Source organism: Callorhinchus milii, unplaced genomic scaffold (genome assembly GCF_018977255.1).
Source record: "Callorhinchus milii isolate IMCB2004 unplaced genomic scaffold, IMCB_Cmil_1.0 Scaffold47, whole genome shotgun sequence".
NCBI lineage: Eukaryota > Metazoa > Chordata > Chondrichthyes > Chimaeriformes > Callorhinchidae > Callorhinchus > Callorhinchus milii.
This window is the reverse complement of record NW_024704788.1, coordinates 450,262-469,261: the sequence shown is the minus strand read 5'-3', so window position 1 is coordinate 469,261 and position 19,000 is coordinate 450,262. Positions and strand designations below refer to the sequence as shown.

General features: G+C 55.2%; 1 protein-coding gene across 1 annotated transcript in view; it reads right to left on the bottom strand.

Annotated features, from left to right (window-relative positions):
- Positions 1-19,000, bottom strand: part of LOC103191130 (alpha-tectorin) — a 47,453-nt gene that overhangs the window by 17,597 nt on the left and 10,856 nt on the right. Inside the window, exons 8-17 of the mRNA XM_042345445.1 lie at positions 17,958-18,367; positions 16,119-16,764; positions 15,210-15,467; positions 13,892-14,229; positions 11,721-12,282; positions 8,971-9,566; positions 5,791-6,355; positions 4,479-4,675; positions 2,060-2,437; positions 126-412 (exon numbers count right to left, since the gene is read on the bottom strand). Coding sequence (XP_042201379.1) covers positions 126-412; positions 2,060-2,437; positions 4,479-4,675; positions 5,791-6,355; positions 8,971-9,566; positions 11,721-12,282; positions 13,892-14,229; positions 15,210-15,467; positions 16,119-16,764; positions 17,958-18,367 — 4,237 coding nt within the window. The remainder of the gene's footprint in view (positions 1-125; positions 413-2,059; positions 2,438-4,478; positions 4,676-5,790; positions 6,356-8,970; positions 9,567-11,720; positions 12,283-13,891; positions 14,230-15,209; positions 15,468-16,118; positions 16,765-17,957; positions 18,368-19,000) is intronic.

Genomic DNA, 19,000 nt, shown 5'->3' with positions numbered 1-19,000 from the left:
TCACCCTGTCAGAAATAAAACCCAGGGCTTAAAGCGAGTGCTCGAACAGCGATATATGTATCCCCATTATTTAACTTTTACACAATATGATCACCCGAAACGCTGAGCGATTTTGATGAACTTACTGGGAGCTGCCGCCCTCTGCTCTCCAGGAGTTGCCGAGGTGGGTATCATTGCTGGCGGGTTGTCCGTCTGGCAGGAGCTTGTCATCAGCCGGGTTGCCATTGAAGTTGCCGCACAGCCCACACAGCGTCCCCGCATAGCTCTGAGCCACCCGCAACAGCAAAGTGCTCGCTCCATCATAACGTACCTCCAGGTTATCACCCACTTGCACCACCACAGTCCCATCCCTCACCAACACCGACACCCCCAAGGAGGGAAAGGCGGGCAATGACACAGGCTGCCCCCCCACCTGAGAAACCACCATAGGTTTGTAACACAGCCCCTTCCCAGTGAGCGGATTACAGTCCCCACCCAAATAGAAAAAAAGTTTTTACACTCGCCAACCGCCAACACAGAGAGGGTCACGCTCCCCCTCCCCCCAACGAACACACACAAAGGGTTACACTCCCCAACCCCACACGGGGAGGGTTACCCTCTCTCCCCCAACACACACACACGGTTACCACACTCCTCCCTCAACACACATACACAGAGGGTTGCACTCCCCCACAACACACAAAGGGTTACACTCCCCTCCCATCCACTTTGAGACATCTCAAAGCTCTTCACGTAATATACTGTCAAGTGAATTGACTGTACATTTTGTGGGTGGAACGTGGCAGCGAATTATGCACAGCAGTATCCCGCAAACAGTGATGGATTGACTGACCAAATTATTTTTGTTTTGGAGAGATTATTGCCTCCTTAAAGCGACCCGCCCGCCAATCGACTAACAAGCGGGTTCCTACTTTCTGCAAGGTAACTTGCACAATGTTCCGCTCTGTCCCCATGGGATTCAAATCTGGGTCCCCCTGCTTGCGAGGCGAGCGTGGTGACCATTATAGTGCAGCATTGAGGTGGTGAGGAGGGGTGTAGGAGAAGAGAAATAGAAGGGTGCACCAGAGGGGAATAGAGGCGTTCAGGAGAGGAAATAGGTGACTGTGGGAGAGGGGAATAGAGTGGTGTAGGAGAGGTGATTAGAGAGGTGTAGGAGAGGGGAATAGAGAGGTATAGGATTGGGGATTAGAGAGATATAGGATAGGTGAATAGAAGGATGCAGGAGAGGGGAATAGCAGGGTGGAGGAAAGGAGATTAGAGGGGTGTAGGAGAGGGGAATAGAGGAGTGTAAGAGAAAGGAATAGAGGGATGTAGGAGAGGGGAATAGCAGGGTGCAGGAAAGGGGAATAGAGGGGTGTAGGAAAGGGGAATGGATGGGTGTAGGAAAACAAAATAGTGCGGTGTTGCAGTGGTCACACAGTGAGACCCAGTACCTTGTGTATATGTGTGTGCGTGAAACACGAAGGCCGAACTCCATGTGTAGGTGTGTGTGAGACACCCAGAGACCCTGCTCCATGTGTGACACAGTGATCCAACTCCATTTGTGCGTGTTTGTGTGTGAGTGTGTGTGAAACACAGAGATCCAATTCAATTTGTGTGTGTTTGTGTGTGAGAGAGTGTGTGTGACGCAAAAATATCAACAACAAATTACAGTTGCACAACGCCATTCATGTCGGGAGACATGTCCCAAGGCATTGGGCAGTCAGAGATCTGCACATGAGCAGGTGGTTGGGATCAGGAGGGGTGGAGGGTGAAAGTACGGGTAGGTGGATCACGGAAAGCAAAGTCAAAGAGAAGTGTATTGAAATGGGCCCTGAAGGAGACAAGAGAAGGGGCAAGGTGGAGGGACTGTGGGATGGAGTTCCAGAGATTTGTGGCAGAGAGGCTGAAGTCTCGCCCGACTGTGAGTAAGGAGGGGAAAGTGAAGCAGCACTAAGCGGAGGGAGCGGACAGGTTTGTACGGGGTTAGGAGGACATGGAAGTATGGAGGAGAAAGTTCATGGAGGGCTTTGAAGGTGAGGTCCAGCTGTGAGCGCGTGTGTGTGTCACACAGACTTACCGTGACAGCCCGGCCTGTGATCTGCAGGTGAAGGCCAGTCAGGTAGACGTGGACACGGTAGATGAAGGAGACGAGACTGTTTCCACGGTTGCGGTTCTCGGTGGTGATGCGAAACCATGGTAATGTGAGGTTGTGGCACACGGCAGACACCTGGTACTCACACGTGCCCTGGAAGTGGGTGAGGGCCCCATCATAGCTGAAGTAGTGGGGGTCGCCAGTCACCACGCAGATGGAGAAGGTGTCATGGCAGCCCATTTGGCCATTCCTTATTCCGCACTCCTGGCCAGCATTACACAGCAATGGCACGCATTCCACCGCACCTCCGGCGTGACACTGACAACGCTCCGTACATGCCTGGTTCAGCACCGACTGTCCCATCTGTATACACACACACACACACACACACCATCAACATGACGGGCAACCCTGTTTCAGCACTGTCCCACCTGTGCACACTGACACACCTGACATATGTGCACACTCTCACACCGTCTCCAGTTCATCTCCACAAACGGCTTCTCCTCCAGCACCTGCACAGTCTCGTGTAGCATTCCTCAGGGCTCTGTCCTCGGTTCCCTCCTCTTCAATATCGATATGCTCCCTCTTGGTGACATCAGCCGCAGACATGGGGTCAAATTTCATATGTCTGCAGATGACACCCAACTCTACCTCTCGGCCTCCACCCTTGACTCCAGGACCCACTGCTGTCCTGACAGAATGTCTGTCAGACATCAAGTCCCGGATGAGAGCTAACTTTCTTCAATTGAGCATCAACAAGACCGAGGCTCGCCTGATTTTGGCTCCCGCTAACGCCTCCTCATCTCAGGCACTGACAGCATCACCATCCATAGTTGCACACACTCCACCTCCTCCCCCACCCCCAACTCCTCCCTCCACAGGCTGCGAATCATCCAGAATTCGCCAGCCCGTGTCCTCTCCCGCACCAAGCTCCACGACCTTATCACCCCCATTCTTGCCCAAATCCACTGTTTTCCCATCACACAGAGGATATTGTGCAAGAGTCTGGTCCTCACCTTCAAAGCCCTCCATGATCTTGCTCTCCCCTACGTCTCCGACCTCCTAACACCTTACGCCACTGTTCGCTAACTCCGCTCAGTGGGCTCCAGCCTTCTTCACGTCCCCCGCTTTGCTTGCCCCACTATTGGCAGGCGGGCCTTCCGCCACTCTGCCTCCACCCTCTGGAACTCCATCCCTCATTCCCTCCGTCTCGCCCCCTCCCTCGCCACCTTCATGACCCACCTCAAGACCCTTCTCTTCTTCACATCCTGACACCTACACCCAAGACATAAACACCCCTGACATGTACACACACCCAACAACCACACACCCCGACATACACCCACTTTAGCATACAGCACCAACCCACCCGACATACACTCACTTAACCTGCACACACCATAACGTACAACTTCCAACCCATCGACATACACCCTCCACCCTGCCGACATACACCCTCCACCCTGCCGACATACACCCTCCACCCTGCCGACATACACCCTACCCTGCCGACATACACCTTCCCACCTGCCGACATACACCCTCCACCCTGCCGACATACACCCTCCACCCTGCCGACATACACCCTCCACCCTGCCGACATACACCCTCCACCCTGCCGACATACACCCTCCACCCTGCCGACATACACCCTCCACCCTGCCGACATACACCCTCCACCCTGCCGACATACACCGTCCACCCCGCCGACATACACCCTCCACCCACCCGACATACACCCTCCACCCTGCCGACATACACCCTCCACCCTGCCGACATACACCCTCCACCCTGCCGACATACACCCTCCACCCTGCCGACATACACCCTCCACCCTGCCGACATACACCCTCCACCCACCCAACATACACCCTCCACCCTGTCGACATACACCGTCCACCCCACCGACATACACCCTCCACCCTGCTGACATACACTCTCCACCCTGTCGACATACACCGTCCACCCCACCGACATACACCCTCCACCCTGTCGACATACACAAACAAACCACGACATGTATACACACACATTCCATGACATAAACACACACCCCAACATACAAACCCCACCCCCGACATACACATATACACACATCCCTACATACAAACATACACACCAATACATACAACACACAATACAAAATACACACACTACAAACACAAATAGCCACACACACAGTCTCTCTCACACACGAACACACACAGTCACTCACACACCCCCCACCCCAACACATACACACACAGTCACACACAGTGACACCACCAACACCCACCCCACCCCCACACACACAATCACACACAGCTATAACCATACCCATATCCACACAGCCACACGTCGTCAGACTCCCTCCCACACACCCCCCCCACGCACACACACACGCACAAACACACAAACATACCTGCAGGTATAGGCCGTTGTGCACACAGCCACAGTCTGTGGAGGGCACACAATGCTCTCCACTCAACCTGAAGCCATGGTCACAGAAGCAGCCCTCGGCACAGGGAGCAGAGGAGGTGTTCGTGGGGAGACTGACACACCTATTAATGTCGCGCTCGCCGCACACCTCATAGTGACTGTTCTCAGGACAGGCCACACCTGCAGAGAGGACAACAGGAAGTATTAATCCAACGTTCACAGGGCGAGAATGAAGCTCACACAGCCGGCAGCAACTCACGTTTACGCAGCACACGTACTGAGCCGGGCTAACACACACTGAGCCGGGCTGACACACACTGAGCCGGGCTGACACACACTGACCCGGGCTGACACACACTGAGCCGGGCTGACACACACTGAGCCGGGCTGACACACACTGAGCCGGGCTGACACACACTGAGCCGGGCTGACACACACTGACCCGGGCTGACACACACTGAGCCGGGCTGACACACACTGACCCGCGCTGACACACACTGAGCCGGGCTGACACACACTAAGCCAGGCTGATACATACTGAGCCGGGCTGACACGCACTGGGTCACGCTGACACACTGAGCTGGGCTGATACATACTGAGCCGGGCTAATATATAATGATCCGGGCTGACACACACTAAGCCGGGCTGACAAACACTGAGGCAGGCTGACACACACTAACCCAGGCTGACATACACTGAGTCGGTCTGACACACAATGAGCCGGTCTGACACACACTGACCCGGGCTGACACACACTGACCCGGGCTGACACACACTGAGCCGGGCTGACACACACGGACCCGGGCTGACACACACTGACCGAGGCTGACACACACACACTGAGCCGGGCTGACACATACACTGACCCGGGCTGACACACACACTGAGCCGGGCTGACACACACTGAGCCGGGCTGACACACACTGACCCGGGGGCTGACACACACACATGACCCGGGCTGACACACACTGACGGGCTGACACACTGAGCCGGGCTGACACACACTGACCCGGGCTGACACACACTGAGCCGGGCTGACACACACTGACCGGGACTGACACACACTGACCCGGGCTGACACACACTGAGCCGGGCTGACACACACAGAGCCGGGCTGACACACACACACACACACTGAGCCGGGCTGACACACACACACACACACACTGAGCCGGGCTGACACACACAGAGCCGGGCTGACACACACACACACACACTGAGCCGGGCTGACACACACACACACACACACAGAGCCGGGCTGACATGCATGTTGTAGAGTAGAGCCTGGGACTTACCACAGAAGGAGTCGTTCCTCCACGGTGACAGGGACACATTGAGGGCCTGGCAGGCACTGGCAAAGGCCTGGAGGGACTGGCAGAGAGTCTCACGATCACCCTGAGCCAAGCACACGTCATACACACAGTCCTGTAGGTACGGGGCAGGATCCAGCCGGGAGAGACAAGCCGCGAAGGGTCCGTTGGCATGGCTGATAATCCCACAGAACTGCGAGCCGGAGTAAGTTTGGGGGTGCTCACACACGGGGCAGGAACCACCCTGACAGCCATGCTCACACTGCTCTGTCACGTTGGCCTTCCAGGAGGAGGCGAAGGCGTGGAGACTGCTGACCAGGGTGCCGTTGGGGGTGATGTAATCGTCGGCTGGCAGCCCGTTGTAGTTGCCACACAACCCGCAGGTCCGGCCGGCAAACCGGCGGTGCAGAGACACCCACACGTGGTGACGCAAATCGTATCCGACCTCCAGGCCAAAGTCAGTCCGCACGTGAGTGTACAGACCAGCGCGAAACACCGTCAGTCCACCCTCGGCCCGACTCCAGGGGAGATTCGCATACAGACCGTCCACCTGCGGAGAAACACCATTCTCATTACTGAACGGATCAACTTCAAGATCCTTACACTCATTTTCAAATCCCTTCATACCCAGGCGACTCCCTACCTCTCTGACCTGCTCAGAGCCCAACCCACTACTCGCTGCCTCCGGTTGACCGACTCCCTTCACCTATTTGTCCCTTGTAACTCTCAGCTGCACCATCGGCGGACACACTTTCAGCCTCTACACCCCGAAACGCTCCCTCAATCCTTATACTTTGCCCCTTCTTCAAGTCAGCCACGAAGACGTTTATCTTCAATGGTGCATACGGTCAACCGTTGACCTCTCCCCATCTTGGCTTCGTGCTCCACCAATGTCAAGCACTACAGCCACTCTGTATACGGGTGCTATACAAATAGATATTAATTATTAATAATTAATAATTTGGTGCCTTCAGATAGAACAGTAATCTGCAATGAACATCTCACCTGAGGTGAGACGAGGTGAGGGTAAGGTGAGATGAGGGTGAGGGGAGGTGAGCAGAGGGATGCGGTGAGTGGAGGTGAGGAAGGGGGAGGTGAGGGAGAGCGGAGGGTGAGGGGAGGTGAAGGAGAGGTGAGAGGAAGGTTTGGGGAAGTGAGGTAGAGTTGGGGGTGAGGGTAGGTGAAGGGGAGTGGAGATGAGGGGAGGAGAGAGAGGGGGGAGGTGAGGGGAATGGAAATGAGGGGAAGGGCAGGAGGAGGGTAAGTAGAAGGGATGTGAGGAAGAGGTGATAGGAGGTGAGGGGGAGGGGAGTGTGGAGGAATTTGAGGTGACGGAGAGGGGAGGGGAGGGAAGGGAAGATGAGGGCAGATGAGGGTGCATGGAGTTGAGGGAAAGGGGAGTTGAGGGAGAGGGGATTTGAGGGGAAGTGAAGGGGAGGGGAGGTGAAGGGTGTGGAGGCAGATGCATAGGGAGAGGGAAGTTGAGGGACAGGGGAGGTGAAGAGAGGTGAGGGAGGAGATGTGAGGAGAGATTAGGGAAAGGGGTGAGGAGGTGAGGGAGAGGGGAGAATAGGGTGAGGGGATGGGAGCGGAGGAGAGGAAGAGCAGAGGTGAGGGGAGGGAGAAGCGAGGGAAGAGGAGGCAAGTTGAGGGGAGGTGAGATGAGGTAGAGGGAAGGTGAGGTGAAGGGAGGTGAGGGAGAAGGGAAGGGAGAGGAGGTGAGTTGAGTAGAGGGAGAGTGGAGGTGATGGGAGGTGTAGGGGAGGTGAGGGAGAGGTGAGGGGAGATGAGAGAAAGGGGAGTGGAGATGAGTTGAGGGGAGGGTGAGGGACGGTGTGGAGAGGTGAATGGATGTGAGACAGAAGGGAATTGAGGCAGAGGGGAGGGGAGGGAGATGGGAGTGTAGTTTGGGTGATGAGGGAGAGGGGAGGGGAGGGAATGGGGAGTAGAGGTGAGTGGAATTGAGGTAGAGAGGAGTGGAGGTGAGTTGAGGGAAGGGTGAGGAAGGGTGTGGGGAAGTGAGCCGAGGTGAGATAGAGGGGAGTTGAGGCAGAGGGTAGGGGGATGGGGAGATAAGTGAGTAGATGTTAAGGGTCGTGAGGGGGAGGTGAGGGGGAGGGGAGGTGAAGCAGAGGGAAGATGAGGGGAGGTAAGTGAGAGGGGAGGTGAAGGGAGTGGAGTGGATAGAGATGGAGAGAGAGAGGGCAGGTGAGGGGAGGTAAGGGAGAGGGAAGGTGAAGGGAGGTGTGGGAGAGGGCAGTTGAGGGAGAGGTGAGGTGAGGCAGAGGGGAGGGGAGGGAGAGGTAAGGGAGAGGGGAATGGAGGCGAGCGGTGTTGAGGGAGAGTGGAATGGAGTTGAGTTGAGGGGAGTGTGAGGGAGGGTGAGCAGAGGTAAGGGAGAAGGGAGTGTAGGTTAGGGGAGGTGAGGGAGAGTGGAGGTGAGGGGAGATGAAGGGAGTGGAGGGGAGGAGAGGCAGATGGGGATGGGGAGTTGAGGGCAGGGACCGAGGAGGTGAACAGAGTTGAGGGTGTGAGGAGGTGAGGGTGAGGGGAGATGAAGGTGCTGGTGAGGGAAGATAAGGCAGAGGAAAGGTGAGGGTGAGAGGAGGTGAGGGGGGTGAAGGAAATGTTGAGGGAGGTGCAGGTGAGGGGAGGTGAACCTGATGGTAAGCGGAGGTGATGGTAAGAGGAGGTGACAGTGAAGGTGATGGGAGGTGAGGGTTATGGAAGGTGAGGGTGAAGGGAAGTGATGGTGGCGATGATGGCGAAGGGAGGTGAAGTTGACAGTGAGGGGAGGCGATGGTGAGGGAAGGTGAACGTGAGGGGAAGTGAGGGTAATGGGAGGTAAGGGGAGGTGAGTGCAATGGGAGGAGAGGGTAATGGGAGTTGAGGGGAGGTGAGTACAATGGGAGGTGAGGGGAGGAGAGGGTAATGGGAGGTGAGGGGAGGTGAGTGCAATGGGAGGTGAGGGGAGGAGAGGGTAATGGGAGGTGAGGGGAGGTGAGTGCAATGGGAGGTGAGGGGAAGAGAGGGTAATGGGAGGTGAGGGGAGGTGAGTGCAATGGTTGGTGAGGGGAGGAGAGGGTAATGGGAGGTGAGGACAATGGGAGGTGAGGGGCGGTGAGGGCAACGGGAGGTGAGGGTGAGGGTGAGGGGCCTCAGTACCTTGACACGGCCGAGCGAGTCTCTGGACAGAAGAATCTCGTGCCCATAGACGACGACAGCGACTCGATCCACCAGGGCCACGCTCCTGCCAGGTATCTCCCGGTTGTGCGTTTCTACCCGGAATTGGGGCGCATCCCGAGCCCCCCGGCACGCCGTGACCAGCACGTACGTGCAGGCTCCCTGGAAGTCGTACCGCCGCCCATCGAACGTGCGGTAGTGGGGATCTCCCGTGGCCACGCAGACGGCTGCCGAGGGGACGCACCGTCTGCGCCCGTTGACCACACGGCACGCCTCGTGCTCCTGGCAGGCGTCGGCCCGACACCGCACACGCCCGCTGCCCGGCTCGCACACGCACCGGCTCCGACACGCCTCGTCCTCCCAGAAACTCTCGCCCGGCGTCCGATACTGGCCGCGGTGCAGGCAGCCGCACTGGGCCGGTGGCACGCACCGTCCAGCGCTCAGCACGTAACCGTCCAGGCACTGGCAGCCCTCCTGGCACGGCGTGCCGCAATCTGCCGGGAAACCGGGCCGGGAGCACGAGGCCGGGCAACTGGTACCACACACTTGGTAGTCACTGTTCTCTTGGCATTCCAGACCTGCACGAAAACCAGAGTCACTATTGCGGGAGAGTCACACTCACACACATAGACTCACACACGCACACAAAGACACGCACAGACTCTGACACACACAGACACACGTAACACAACAACTTGGACTAATATAGCGCTCTCCATGCCGGATGGCGTCTCACGATAACAGATCCCGGGGCCGAACCAGTGGGAGGGAGAGGAACGTGACCAAAGGCGCGGTTGAAAAGAAAGGCCTTCAGCCGAGACCTGAAAATAGGAAGAGTGAAGAGCGAGGCGAAGGGAGTGAGGAAGGGAGTTCCAGAGCCTCCGGGCGTAGTGGCTTATGACATGGCCTCTGATGGTGGAGCGGAAGACTCGGGTGACCAGGAGGAGGCCAGACCCGGTGGAGCTAAGGCAATGGGCAGCACTGTTGTGAGGAAAGAGGAGATCAGAAAGGTAGGGTGGGGGGTGTGGCGGTGCAGAGGAGTGGAGAGGTTAGAAGAAGATTGAGGATCTTGAAGTCGATCCTCTCTGGGACAGTCAGCCTGTGCAATCTGGCCAGGATTGGGGTGATCAGGGAGTGGGGTTTGGTACGGGTGAGAATGCGGGCGGCAGAGCTCTGGATGACCTGGATTTTGTGGAGTGGTAGTGGAGGGGAGGCCGGTGAGGGGGGCATTTGAATAGTTCAGCCGAGAGGTGACAAAGCCATGGACCAGGATATCAGCGGCTTTCGGAGAGAGGTATTGGCGGAGACGGGTAATGCAACGGAGGTGGAAGAAAGCGGTGCTGGTGAAGGACCGGATAATAATAATAATAATAATCCTTGCATTTGATATAGCGCTTTTCACGTCGGGAGGACGTCACAAAGCGCTTCACAGAACACACTGTAAAGGGAATTGACTGTATATTTTGTGGGCAAACGCGGCAGCCAATTGCGCACAGCAATGCCCCACAAACAGTCATAGATTGAAAATGACCAATTTATTATTGTTTTTGTTTTGGAGGGATTATTATTAGGCTCTGTGTGGAGTAAGGAAACTTGCCCGAGGTTTCGCCCTCTGCCTGGAATTGAACTCATGTCTCTCACTTGCAAAGCGAGTGCTCTAACCACTGAGCTACAGGACACACATGTGGGGGAGGAAGGATAATTAGGGGTCGAACCTGATGTCTAGTTTGCGTATGGGTTCGGAGGGTTTTAGGGGGAGGTCGGGTTGGTAGAGGTGGTGAGAACCGTGTGATTTAAGACTTTGACAAGAGTAAAAGTGTATGGCTTCCGTCTTGTCAACGTTCAGCTGAAGGAAATTCACGCTTATCCAGCTCCTGAGACAGAACATCGGGGGACTGGGGGTCACCAAGAGATGCGGAAAAATAGAGTTGGGTGTCGTGGGCATACATGTGGAAGTGTTCCCCATGTCTGCGGATGACGTCCCCAAGAGGGAGCATATAGATCAGAAAGAGGACGGGGCCAAGGATTGATCCTTGGGGTACCCCACAGGTAACCGCGTGAGAGCGGGAGGAAAAGCCGTTGGTGCAGATGTACTGCTGGCGGTTTGTCAGGTAGGACTCGAACCAGACAAGTGTGGTCCCATTGAGGTGGATGACAGAGGAAAGGCGGTGGAGAAGGATGGCGTGATCGACTGTGTCGAAAGCGGTGGAGAAATCCAGGAGGACAAGGAGGCAGAGGAACTCCTGGTCACAGGTAGAGAGGAAAAATAGAGTTGGGTGTCGTCCGCATACATGTGGCAGTTTACCCCACGTCTGTGGAGGGAGCACAGATATACACACACACATACATACACACGGATACACTCATGCACATTCACAAACACACACACACACACACACAACAAAGATAGACAGACGCACACACGTGCAAATACACACAAATAGACGCACACACACAGACTCTCACACACACAGGCACACTCACTTACGCTCGTGCACAAATACAGACACGCATGCACACAAACCAATGCGCACACGCCTACATACACACATACTCGTGCACAATCGCGCACACAGGTAAACAACGAACCATCGGGGAGGGCTCTGTCGAGGGCCTGGAAGCAGGAAGCCTGGCTCTCACACATCTCCCTAACCCTGGGAGATTCAGTGTGTGCACAGGCAGCTCCGGGGAGGGGTATGGGATGGTGAGGCGGGAATGATGTGCCAGCTTACCACAGCCTGTGCTGTTCCTCCAGTCGCTGATGCCGATTCCTCTGCCCTGACATTCCAGAGCGTAAGCTCCCAGCGCCTGGCACAGACTCAGGGCTTCTCCGCTGGCACACAGGTCAAACACACAGTTTTCGAAGGCAGACAGCGAGGGCATGGAGGATTGGCAGTGCTGGAAGGGGCCAGTTGCGTTGATGAGGGCACCACAGTACTGCTCCGAGCTGTAGAGAGCTCTCTGCTCTGACGTGCATTGAGGGCTAGGGAGCTCAGGTTCCTCGGGGCAAGATTCGTTCCCATGTTTCCAGCTATTCCCAAAGAGTACGGGGCTGCTAACCATCTCCCCGCTTGCAGACTTGAACTCATCTGTCACATTGCCGTTGAAATTGCCGCACAAGCCACACAGAGAGCCCATATAGGTGCCCGGCACAGTCACCGTCACATAGTGAGACCAGTCGTAGGAGACCCGCAGCCCGAGGTCCGTTTCCAGCACTGCGGCTGATCCGCTGTGGTGAACCCTGATATTACCAGATGCCAAGGTCACCGGGAGGTTCTGTCTTATTCCATCAACCTGCGGAACAGCGAGCGGACAGATTGAGACAGAGTCCACGCTCAGGCTCAGCAGCTCAGAACCCATCGCACACCGGTCACACAGCTTCACAACTATCAGTCACTGTGCGTCTGACTGTCACTGTGGGTCTGACCGTCTGACTGTCACCGCGTGTCTGACTGTCACTGTGGGTCTGACTGTCACTGCCAGTCTGACTGTCACTGTGTGTCGGACTGTCACGTCACCGTATGTCTGACTGTCACCGCGTGTCTGACTGTCACCGCGTGTCTGACTGTCACCGCCTGTCTGACTGTCACCGCCTGTCTGACTGACACTGTGTGTCGGACTGTCACTGTGTGTCTGACTGTCACTGTGTGTCTGACTGTCACCGCCAGTCTGACTGTCACTGTGTGTCTGACTGTCACCGCTTGTCTGACTGTCACCGTATGTCTGACTGTCACTGTGTGTCTGACTGCCCTGGTGTGTCTGACTGTTGCCGTGTGTCTTATTGTTACTGTGTACCTGACTGTCAGTGTCTGACTGTAACTGTGCGTCTGACTGTCACTGTGTGTCTGACTGTTGCCGTGTGTCTTATTGTCACTGTGTACTTGATTGTCAGTGTTTGAATGTCACTGTGTGTCTGACTGTCACCGCCTTTCCGACTGTTACTGTGTGTCTGACTTTCACCGCCTGTCTGTCTCTGTGTGTCTGACTGTAACTGTGTGTTTGACTGTCACCGTCTGTAAGACTGTCACCACCTGTCTGACTGTCACCGCCTGTCTGACTTTCACTGTGTGTCGGACCTGTGACTGTGTATCTGACTGTCACCGCCTATCTGACTGTCACTGTGTGTCTGACTGTCACTGTGTGTCTGACTGTCACTGTGTGACTGACTGTCAATGAGTGTCTGACTGTCACTGTGTGACTGACTGTCACTGAGTGTCTGACTGCCACTGTGCGTCTGACTGTCACCGTGTGTCTGACTGTCACCGCGTGTCTGACTGTCACTGCCTGTTTGACTGTCACCACCTGTCTGACTGTCACTGTGTGTCTGACTGTTACTGTGTGTCTGACTGTCACCGCCTGTCTGACTGTCACCGCATGTCTGACTGTCACTGTGTGTCTGACTGTTACTGTGTGTCTGACTGTCACCGCCTGTCTGACTGTCACCGCATGTCTGACTGTCACCGCCTGTCTGACTGTCACCACCTGTCTGACTGTTACTGTGTGTCTGTCTGTCACCGCCTGTAAGACTGTCACCGCCTGTCTGACTGTCACCGCCTGTAAGACTGTCACCGCCTGTCTGACTGTCACTGTGTTTCTGACTGTGACTGTGTGTCTGACTGTCACCGCCTGTCTGACTGTCACTGTGTGACTGACTGTCACTGTGTGTCTGACTGTCACTGTGTGACAGACTGTCACCGCCTGTCTGACTGTCACCGCCTGTCTGACTGTCACTGTGCGTCTGACTGTCACTGTGTGACTGACTCTCACTGTGCGACTGACGGTCATTGTGTGACTGACTGTCACTGTGCGCTGACTGTCAGCCTCTGACTCTCTGATTGTGACTGTTCATGTCTGACTGTCTGTGTCTGACTGTCGCCTTGTGTTTGACTGTTGCTGCCTTTACCTGAACGCTGCCGCGCTCGCCTCTCGTCATCTGCACCTGATAACCGTACACCAGGACGCGGACCTGCCGGGTCCAGGAAACAGCGGTCGATCCTCGCCGCTCGTTCTCCACGGTCACGCGGAAAGCAGTCAGATCTGCCGCAGGGGCGCACAGCTCGCTCAGCGTGTAGCGGCAGGTGCCCTGGAAGTCAAACGGTAGCCCATCGAAGGTGCGGTAATGCGGGTCTCCAGAGGCAGAGCAGGTGGCAGTCCGGATAGTGTGGCAGTCACGCACTCCATGGCGGATGGCGCATTCCTGGTGTTCGTTGCACGTGATGTTCTGACACGTCATTGGGAGACCTCATAGAAACATAATAATAATAATAGTAATAATCGTTGCATTTGATATCGCGCCTTATCATGTCTTCGAGACGTCTCAACCCACTTCATAGAATACACTGTGAAATGAATTGGCTCTATTTTGTAGGTGAATTGGGTGTATTTTGTTATGTTATGTTATGTTATGTTATGTTATGTTATGTTATGTTACGAAACGTGGCAGCCAATTGCACATAGCAGTGTCCTACAAATAGTTGTGGATTGAAGTGACCTATTTATTAATATTTTTAAGTGAAGGGATTATTACTCTGGGCTATGTGTGTTTCTCTGGGATGCGTGTGTGTTACTCTAGGATGTGTGTTTGTCACTCACGGATGTGTGTGTGTTACTCTGGGGTGTGTGTGTTTTACTCTGGATGTATGTGTGTGTGTTACTCTGGGATATGTATGTGTTGGTCTGGGATATGTGTGTTACTCTGGGATGTGTGTGTGTTAATCTGGGATGTGTGTGCACAGAGTCCTGTAGCTCAGTGGTTAGAGCACTCGCTTTGCAAGTGAGAGACCTGAGTTCAATTCCAGGCAAACCTTGGGCAAGTTTCCTTACCCCACACAGTGCCTAATAATAATCCCTCCAAAAAAACAATAATAATTGGTCATTTTCAATCCACGACTGTTTGTGGGACATTGCTGTCCGCAATTGGCCGCCGCGTTCGCTCACAAATATACAGTCAATTCACTTTACAGTGTGTTCTGTGAAGCGCTTTGGGACGTCCTCCCGACGTGAAAAGCGCTATGTCAAATGCAAGGATTATTATTACTACTTCATGGTTATTCTGGTTGCCCCCCTCTGTATCGTCTGAATGGCTGCAATATACTTTCTATTTAGCGGTGACCAAAGATGCACAGAGTATTGCAAGTGCGGTTGGATCAATGATTTATAAGGTGGCAGGATCACCCCACGCAACTCTTCTAATGTATGCCAACAAAAGTGGCTTGCCTTACCTCCTCCCGGGCAGGTGCACCTGCGGCTGCAGGTGTCGGTCACCAGTTGGTCTCCTGTTCTGTAATAGGAGCCCAGGAAAGAGCAGCCGCACTGATGTCTGGGCACACAGTCTCCCCCGCTCAGGATGTATCCGCTGTCGCACTGGCAGCTCTCCACGCAGGCCAGGGCACAGAACAGGGGGTCGGTGGAGTGGGCACAGCTCGCCGGGCAGGCGGTACCGCACGCCTCGTAATGACTGTGCGGAGGACACTGGATCTCTGCAACACACACGTGGACCCGCATCAGTGAGAGCCACACATACACGGGGTCAATGACACACACACACACACACACAAGGTCAGTGACTCATTCAGACACACACCAGGTTAGTGAGACACACGCACTCCAAGTCTGTGACAGGGAGAGAGACACATGTACAAAAGCACCCATCACGCTAGATCAGTGATTCACACACACACATACCAGGTCAATGACAGAGAGAAACACATACATGCACTGGCTCAGGGAGACACGCACATCACACCAGGCCAGTAACACACACTGGATCAGCAGCACACACACACACACACACACACACACACACACACCACACACACACACACACACACACACACACACACACACACACACACACACACACACACACACACACACACCACACACACACACACACACACCTACACACACACACACACACACACACACACACACACACCGGGTCAATAACACCCACACCTGTTCAGTAACACACACCGGTTCAATAACACACACACACACACACACACTGGATTAATAACACACCCACATACCGGGTCAGGAACACGAACACTGGGTCAGTAATACACACACACACACACACACCGGGTTTGCAGAGCCACTGAGATAAGTTGTGTTGGTTGAAACCTCACCGCAGAAGTCGTCCCTTCTCCAGGCGTTGGGAGGGACCCCGGCGTCTTGGCAGCGGGTGGCGAACGCGGTCACGGCTTGGCACAGGGTTCGCTGTGACCCGCCCGTGGCGCACAGGTCAAACACGCAGCTGTCTATGAAGCTGACAGCTGGCAAGACGCCAGCACAGGCAGCAAAGGGGCCGTCCAGGCGGCTCATTAAACCGCAGGAACCGCCCGCCCGGTACTCGAGCTGCTCCTCGGGGCTGCAGACGGTTTCCGGCACGTGATCCTGGCACCGCGTCCCGTTCCCATCAGCTTTCCAGCTGATGGCGAACTCCGCCGAGGAGTCCACCTGTGTTCCTTCGGGCGTCCGAAACTCGTCCGAGCGGTCGCCGTTCATGTTGCCGCACAGACCGCACGTGTTGTTTCGGTAGCGGTCGGTGAGCGAGACGGTGGCCGTGTGCGAACCGTCGTAGCTCACCTCCAGCCCGGAGTCCGTGCTCGCCGTGACAGTGAAACCGTGGGCTCGGACCCGGATCTGCCCGGCCGTGGTGCTCACCTGGAGTGGGATCAGCCTGAACACCCCGTCCACCTGCAATGCAATAATAATCAGTAAATGATCGCGCTCCTTCATCCGCCCCGGGAGAATAAACCAGGGCTGTATTCTCTGGAGTACAGAAGAATTAGGGGGGATCTTATTAAAACATATAAGATTGTTAAAGGGCTGATAAAGTAGACACTGAGGGTCTGTTTCCCCCGGTAGGAGAACCTATAACCGGGGGTCACAGTCTGAAAATTAAGGGTCAGCCTTTTAGAGCAGAGTTGAGGAAACATTTGTGTGTGTCTGTGCTGTGTCTCTCTGTGCTGTGGTGCTCTGTGCTGTGTCTCTCTGTGCTGTGGTGCTCTGTGCTGTGTCTCTGCGCTGTGTCGCTCTCTGTGCTGTGGTGCTCTCTGCTGTGTTGCTCTGTGCTGTGTCTATCTGTGCTGTGGTGCTCTGTGCTGTGTCTCTCTGTACTGTGTCTCTGCGCTGTGTCGCTCTCTGTGCTGTGGTGCTCTGTGCTCTGTCTCTCTGTGCTGTGGTACTCTGTGCTGTGGTGCTCTGTGCCGTGTCTATCTGTGCTGTGGCGCTCTGTGCTGTGTCTATCTGTGCTGTGGTCCTCTGTGCTGTGTCTATCTGTGCTGTGGTGCTCTGTGCTGTGTCGCTCTGTGCTGTGTCTCTGCGCTGTGTCGCTCTCTGTGCTGTGGTGCTCCGTGCCGTGTCGCTCTGTGCTGTGGTGCTCTGTGCCGTGTCTCTCTGTGCTGTGGTGCTCTGTGCTGTGTTTCTCTGTGCTGTGGTGCTCTGTGCTGTGTCTATCTGTGCTGTGGTGCTCTGTGCTGTGTCTCTCTGTGCTGTGGTGCTCTGTCTCTCTGTGCTGTGGTGCTCTGTGCCGTGTCTCTCTGTGCTGTGGTGCTCTGTGCTGTGTCTCTCTGTGCTGTGGTGCTCTGTGCCGTGTCGCTCTGTGCTGTGGTACTCTGTGCTGTGTCTATCTGTGCTGTGGTGCTCTGTGCTGTGTCTCTCTGTGCTGTGGTGCTCTGTGCTGTGTCTCTCTGTGCTGTGGTGCTCTGTGCCGTGTCTCTCTGTGCTGTGGTGCTCTGTCTCTCTGTGCTGTGGTGCTCTGTGCCGTGTCTCTCTGTGCTGTGGTGCTCTGTGTCGTGTCGCTATGTGCTGTGGTGCTCTGTGCTGTGTCTCTCTGTGCTGTGGTGCTCTGTGCTGTAGGTCTCTGCGTTGCCCTATGCCGCGGCTCTCTGTGGCGTTGGATGCCTGTTCGGTGCCAGGCCCTGCCCGTGGTTGACCCTCACCCCCCCAGTGCCGTGACTCACCATCACCCGGTCGGTGGCTCCCTTGACCATGGTGATCTTGGCGTTGCCGAAGCTGAGCCGGACCAGCCTGGTCCAGGCCACCGCCGTGTTGCCCCGGTTCTCGTTCTGCACCTCCACGCGGTAGGAGGGCAGCCCGGTGCTGTTTCTGCACAGCTCGGAGAGCACGTAGGTGCACGTGCCCTGGAAGTGGAAGAGAGCGCCGTCGAAGGTGTAGTAGTGAGGGTCCCCGGACACCGTGCAGGTCCGCCTGCGGCTCGGCTCGCACGCGTAGAAGGCGCCGAGCGGGTTGCAGACTTCGAAGGCTGCGCACGCCTGCTGCTCGCACCGCAGCGAGTCCGTCGGCTCGCAGGTGCACCTGGTCCGGCATGAGCTGTCCATCCAGAACGCGTCTCCGCGTGGAACAAAGCGTCCTGTCACCGCAGAGGAGAGAGAGAGAGAGAGAGGCTGAGATAATGATTGTACCACTTGCATTTGACACAGGGCCTTATCGGGTCGTCAAGAAGTCTTGAAGTGCTTCGCAAGATGTAGTGTTAAGTGTAGCGACTGTGTTTTGTGCGTGAACCGGTTCGTGAGTTCTCGGGCAGCAGTGACCCACAAACAGTTATGGAGTGAGGGACCCAATTGTTTTGGTGGGACTGTTGCCCAGGACAACTGGAGCAATAAACTCCCTTCTCTTTTCGAAAAGATCTTTAAGATGTTAATACTACTACTAATAAATAATGGTAACAATGCTTGATTTGATGCAGTGCGTTATCACGTCATTGAGACATCTTAACACGCTTCACAGAATATACGGCAAAATGAATTGACCATATACTTTTAGAGCAATGCAAAGCGGCCAATTGCACACAGCGGTATCCCACAAACAGTCGTGGATTGAGTGACAAAATTACTATTAATTTTTAAAGGTATTAGTAAAACTTATCTAAGGTTTTGCCCCGCTCGGGAATCAAACCTAGGAGCTCTCGGTACACAAATCTAGAATCTATCTACGTCCCTATTTATAAAGCCTGGGATCCCCTGGGAGTGTTCAAAGTTGCTGT